The sequence below is a fragment of the Toxorhynchites rutilus genome, chromosome 2 (genome assembly GCF_029784135.1).
Source record: "Toxorhynchites rutilus septentrionalis strain SRP chromosome 2, ASM2978413v1, whole genome shotgun sequence".
Taxonomy (NCBI): domain Eukaryota; kingdom Metazoa; phylum Arthropoda; class Insecta; order Diptera; family Culicidae; genus Toxorhynchites; species Toxorhynchites rutilus.
This window is the reverse complement of record NC_073745.1, coordinates 156,271,068-156,276,882: the sequence shown is the minus strand read 5'-3', so window position 1 is coordinate 156,276,882 and position 5,815 is coordinate 156,271,068. Positions and strand designations below refer to the sequence as shown.

The 5,815-nt window shown below is 38.7% G+C and overlaps 1 protein-coding gene across 1 annotated transcript; it reads right to left on the bottom strand.

The window, feature by feature from the left end:
- Positions 1-264: 264 nt before the first annotated feature.
- Positions 265-3,771, bottom strand: LOC129766259 (zinc finger protein 699-like). Its single transcript, XM_055766776.1, has 6 exons — positions 3,327-3,771; positions 2,373-2,597; positions 1,729-2,314; positions 771-1,671; positions 453-710; positions 265-391 (listed from the first exon to the last, which is right to left on the bottom strand). Exons 1-6 carry the CDS (start codon positions 3,345-3,347, stop codon positions 265-267), a joined length of 2,118 nt encoding a protein of 705 aa, XP_055622751.1. The 5' UTR covers positions 3,348-3,771.
- Positions 3,772-5,815: the final 2,044 nt, after the last annotated feature.

The following is a 5,815-nucleotide window of genomic DNA, read 5'->3' as shown; positions in this document are numbered from 1 at the left end:
AATCATTCTCTGAAGATATGCAACAAGCAAACCAACCATCTCGAAAAAATCTGATAGTTGCACCGATTGCTATCGACTTGCTAGCAAAATTCTTATCGCCTCGATTTCTATAATAGGGCCCAATAATTATAAATCGACACGAACGTTCATACGTATATACGACATATATATTACGTATAGATTTTACGTAAATAAAAAATAAAAATAAGGCTTTGGTTTGAAGTTCTCGATAAACAGACGATTTGTTTTTGAATAAAATATTTTTCATATTTGAACTTTAGGAAAGTCACCATATTTTTCATGAGTTTTCATATGTAGTTTCACGTGATGTTTTCGACTGAAACTTTTACCACATTGTTCACAATCGTATGGCTTGAGTCCTGAATGTAATCTGCAGGAAAATAATCGATCATTTAGTTCATTTACTTCGGTTGCAACTTTTGAAACATTACCTTAAGTGTCCTTGGAGGATGCGCTCCGATTTGAAATGTTTTTGACAAATATCGCACTGATATTTTTTTTCCTCAGCATGTGTAGACATATGATCCCGTCGGTGGCTGGACGTGCGAAACTTTTTATCACATCCCGAAACGGTGCACGTGAACGGTCGTTCGTCAGTGTGTGAGCGAATGTGAATGGTTAGATCGGATTTTTGGAAGAAAGCCTTCGGACACATCGTACAGGTGAAACGGCGTTTAGCAAAATGATTCCTTAAACAGTTTAAAATGAAAGTATCAGTATTAATCGTTATTAGAACAAGTAACACTCACTTCATATGCATCTTGAAAGATGTCTTAGATACAAATCTTTTCCAGCATACGTCGCACTCAAACTCAGTCTGTGTGCTATTTTGTTCACCACCCAGAGAAGAATTTTGTGCAGTTCTTGCCTTCAAATGGTTTTTACTGATATGGATGGTCAATTTGAAAAAATCTTCAAACCTTTCCGGGCAATGGTATGGGCATTCGAATAAATTACGATGGAAATATACATGCTGCCGTATAAAACTAGCATCTGCAAACTGGTCATTGCATACTCCACACACATGAATTTGATCGTATCCGTTTTCCTCCCATATTTGGTTAACTTCTCGTCGCGAATCGTCTTCTTTTTCGTGAACCGAAGCAAAATGTTGGAGAGCCTTTGATAAATTTGTAAACGGCAAAGAACATTCATTGCAAACAATGTGAGATTTATCCTTGTAGAATGATTTCATTCTTGGAAGACAAACATCCAACTCATTGTTATACACATGCTCATGCTTTTGGGTATCAGTAGATTCGGAAAAATCGTCCTGATCGACAGCAGTGCATGAGTCAGCATTAAAATGTGACGCCAATTCAGCAGATTTTGTATAGACGGTTTTACACTTCCCACAGCGAAAGTAATCAACCCTATCAATGATATTCTCTAAGCTTTGCTGATGTATCATAATATGACTGGTGAACGAAGTTTTGCTCTCGGTTACATATTTGCAGTATTTGCACTCGAATGGGTCTTTTCCAGGTGGTTCATCTTGGATAGATGATTTACTTTTTTGAGAAGAAGTCTCATCATTGCATTCATCAATGACTTCATACGTCACATACTCAACTGGTTCATGGTCATAATCTTGCTCGGGAAGTGGTTCAAATTTTACATTTGAATTGTTTTTGCTTTTCATAGATGTAGCTGTAATGAAAGGTAGTTATGATAAATTAGAAACGGAATAATTGCAATAGTATTCACCATCAAATTCATGATTTTCTTCTATATCCTCGCGCATGTCGAGTTCTTCGAGGTTTTCCTCTTGAATATTTTGTGAATTTTCTGAATCACTCATTCCATCAATTATGTCCATGTTACAGAACGGTGGTTTACCCTCTATATCGGATTCGATGAGTTCGTCTGACTTTTCCGGTTCATCCAAGTATGCTTCCAAATGCTCATTTTGCTCCACCATATCTTCGACCTGAACTGAGACATCTTTCCTGATTTCGGACACCGAAACGGCCTGAGATGAGGAATCACGCATTGTTGGTTTAACTTGAAGCGACACTTCCTTTTGTTCTGGTTTTGGTAACCTTTCGATTGAAAGAAATTCACTACATAAATTGAACTCGGTTTCTCGAACAGTAATCGGATCCGTCTGACTTCCTACACTAAACGATTGACTTTTTGTACATGGTCGTTGTTGCAAAGGTTTCTCCACCCCGAAGATTTCATAAAGCAAATCGTAAGATTTCGATATCTTCTCTTTGAATGCGAACAAATCTTTCATTTTTGTTTTGCAGCCGATACAAACATTTTTTGGGAAACATTCATCCTTCGTTGGCTAAAAAAACAGGCAGACATTGGGTGATTTTCAATAAAATTCATGGTTTGTAACATACCTTCACACCCATAATTATTTCTAAAACTTTGGGGAACGGAATAATTTTACCGTCAATGATTTCAACGCAGAAAATTGGCTTCAGTTGATTGAGAGGCGGTTGGCTGAGGCAAGTACGGCACATTTCTTCTGCATTGACCTGCAGTTCTAGATCATCACAATCCTTCATGTTGTATATGATATATTTTCGAACGATGAATATTCGTTTGTTTATAAACGCTACAATCTGAGTGTAAATGAAACCATACTGTACATGACAGCTCAATGTTGTTTTTCTCGTTCTTCTAATCAATGATATCGCAGACATAAACAGAGGAGTCGCAATTGTACGTTTGACAGAGTTGCCAGTATTTCATAGAGATGGGCAAAATGTTCACGAACGGTACGAAAGAACTAGTTCACAAAAGTGAACTGTTTGGGAACGAACTGTTTGAGAACGAAGTGTTTGCGAACGAACGAGTGCAGCTGAACTGATTTTCGCTGGACGGAATGGATAAATATATCGAGAATGCTTGTAAGAAAAATGAAACGATAGTCATTTACGAACCAAATGCATGTAACGCAGGGTTTATTTTGTTAATTAATATTAAATTTTGAGTTAAAAATTAAATTAGATTTTCTTTGTTTTAACACAGTAACCAATTTTAAACTTTCCTTCCATGTGAAGTTTGAGAAAAATCAACCATCATCGCCTGGAGTGTGTCAACGTATTTCCAAGTTGACGATACTTTTAAATTTTCAGTGTCAGAAAAAGGCAAAATTAATTTTACCAAGGGATTGCTAAGATGGCCGCCTTTTTGTTGCCAGCATAGAAAATCTTGAGCATAGAAACCATAACCTAAAATTAAAAATGTAGTGCTCCACGTGTTTCTCCAGCAGTGATTTTAATTACTTACTAAGATAAACAGTCAATATTATAATGGAATATGGAAAGTGTAATCAAAATTGAACATACCACAGAAATCAGGAGCTCCATCGCGGTGCGTTGAAGATATCGATGCCTTTTGTCGTTTCTTTCTTAGGAAAAGGCAAATCAATACTTCCACAATTTCAAATTCTTCCGATATGACCCAAAATATATAAATAATTATTCAAACTTTAAATCAGATATTCTGCTATGTTCTCAAATCGTTTCCTGATAGGCTAATCGTTCGAGCCGCTGCCTACATACACTCCTTCGCAAACTTACTATCCAATGGCAAATCTGTTGATCGAGCAGCACTTTCTTTCGATACAATGTAAATTGTTTCAATGCACAACACGCTCGCTGTCTACTCAATTCTTCTTTCAACTCAATTTTTAAGCACGGACTGGGCCAAAAATAATTGTTCATTTTTGACGCATGTTTCGACTCATAATATTGTTTCAGATTGAACTCCTTCATTACAGCAACAGCTTCGCTTCAAATCAAACCTCCGGTTCGTAAAAGGGGCCTTACGTCACTATCTGTTGTACGACGGTCCGTGTTCGTTAAATTTTTCACCGTCAAATGAACTACACGGTATATCGAAGTGAATCGTCTACAGGACTACAGAATTTTCGGCGAAAACGCAGATTTGTTTGCGAAGCCACCGCTTCAGACGACAGGCCGACGGCCAACTAGGATTGCGTCACCTCCGTGGCCATCAACATACATGAGATTGGACTTTAACCCTAGTTTCGCAGCAATACATTGCAAAACAGTGTAAAAAACAGGAAGTGGGTTATATCTATGGTATAACCGCAAGGGTGACGTAGGACTATCGTTGATTTAGAGATCATTTGTTTGAAGTTGAATCTAAATCCATCCTGAATGAATGAATAAATAAATATTTGGGTGACTTCAAAAACGAGAGTGTTACTTTGAAGACTCAAGGTTTTATGCATCCAATATTGGATACAAAAAACCTTGTTCTGAAGAATAATCTTCAGAAGCTTTCCTGTTAACTGCACTTGATTGACAAATCACAAAACCAAATGTATGTGGTCGCAGTATTATATGGATAGAAAACATTAAAATAAACTCGCTTGAATGTAATTTTCAATTCCAAGGGGAACTGGCAGATTATTTTTCAGCAACGATCATTTCTTTCCAGGTTTCCTCTCGATAACCAGCAAACGAAAAGAGTTGCGCGCGTGTATGTGTATGTGTGTGGCGGCTGCTTCTATGTCTTCCCGAGGAACCGTATTTCGATGCTGATACTCTCTTGGTCACCTTCTCTTCTCCTTCTGATCGATCGGCTTTTCTGCGCTCCCTCACAGTTAAAACAAACTGATTGCATTTCAGGTCAGGTCAAGCCAGGTAATGAATACCTCGATCCCTCGCCGTTCAGCTCGTTCAGTAACGATGTTGTCTTGTCGATGTCCTCAGGCGTCGTGCACAAATTACGTAACGTAAAAATCCGGATTTTGAACCTCCCCCCCCTTTCGTAACGCAATTTCCTATCTCTAATAAACAGAAAGTAACGCAACATCTAACCCCTCCCCCCTTATCGCGTTACGTAATTTGTGCACGACGCCTCACGAAAAATGAATGGGTTTCACCACCAGAATATCATTTCAGTATGCTTTTCGTGCGTGATTGAATCGAGAGAAGGTGTGGTTTACGATGGCAATTTGGAAGGCAAACTAGAGGAGAATGAACTCTCTGAGTATGAAAATTTCGGCGACTGAGCAATAATCGACTGAAAATTATATAATTTTGGCGATACGAAACATTTTCCGTTTTTCATGTTATGCATCCATTATTGGATACGAAAATGTCCTACTGATGGGAAAGAATAATCTTCAGAAGCTTTCCAGCTAATTACACTTGATTGAACAATTATGAAATCAAATGTATTTGGTCACTGTGTTCGCCATATAATTAGAAAACATTAAAATAAACTCTTTCGCATGGATGTATTCTTCAATTCCCAGGGAACTGGCAGATTATTTTTCAGCAACAATTAGATCTTTCCGGAATTTTCTCGATGCTGTATGGCATCCAAACGAAAATTCTCATTTCAGTTTGGCCTGCAAAAAACTTTTCTGAACTCTAATCCATCAAATTTGGAGCCCTGAAAAGGGCCGTTGATTATATGCTAAGCTAATATAGCACCCTCTCCTTGGATTCGACGGGCCAGCTGAATGTCCTTGGGCATGATGTGACGCGTTTTACGTGGATAGCACACAAATTTGTATCTTCGAATAAGCCTCCTGCAGCGTCATAACCGCGGAACTTTGGAAGCGCAAGTCGGTTTTGAAGTCCTGAGCAATTCCACGAACCAAAAGCTGCAAAGGTAGCTTGCGGATCAGCAATTCGGCCGACTTCCGATAGCGATGAATTTCACGCAAAGTTCCCGGTCGATAGCGATGTGGCTTCTTCACCTATCCTGCGGCTGGTGCGCTTCGTGTGCCTTACCACTGAAAGACTAACCTGCTATCTGCTTGGTCCCAAACAAACGAGTCGTCACGGTGCGAGAG

Bases quoted from the DNA above. Each gene is read 5' to 3' on its own strand.
- LOC129766259 (XM_055766776.1), bottom strand. From the start codon at position 3,347: ATGGAGCTCCTGATTTCTGTG. The intron at 2,598-3,326 runs GTATGTTCAATT...ATTTACACTCAG, and splicing joins TGGAGCTCCTGATTTCTGTG to ATTGTAGCGTTTATAAACAA. The intron at 392-452 runs GTAATGTTTCAA...ATTTTCCTGCAG, and splicing joins ATCCTCCAAGGACACTTAAG to ATTACATTCAGGACTCAAGC.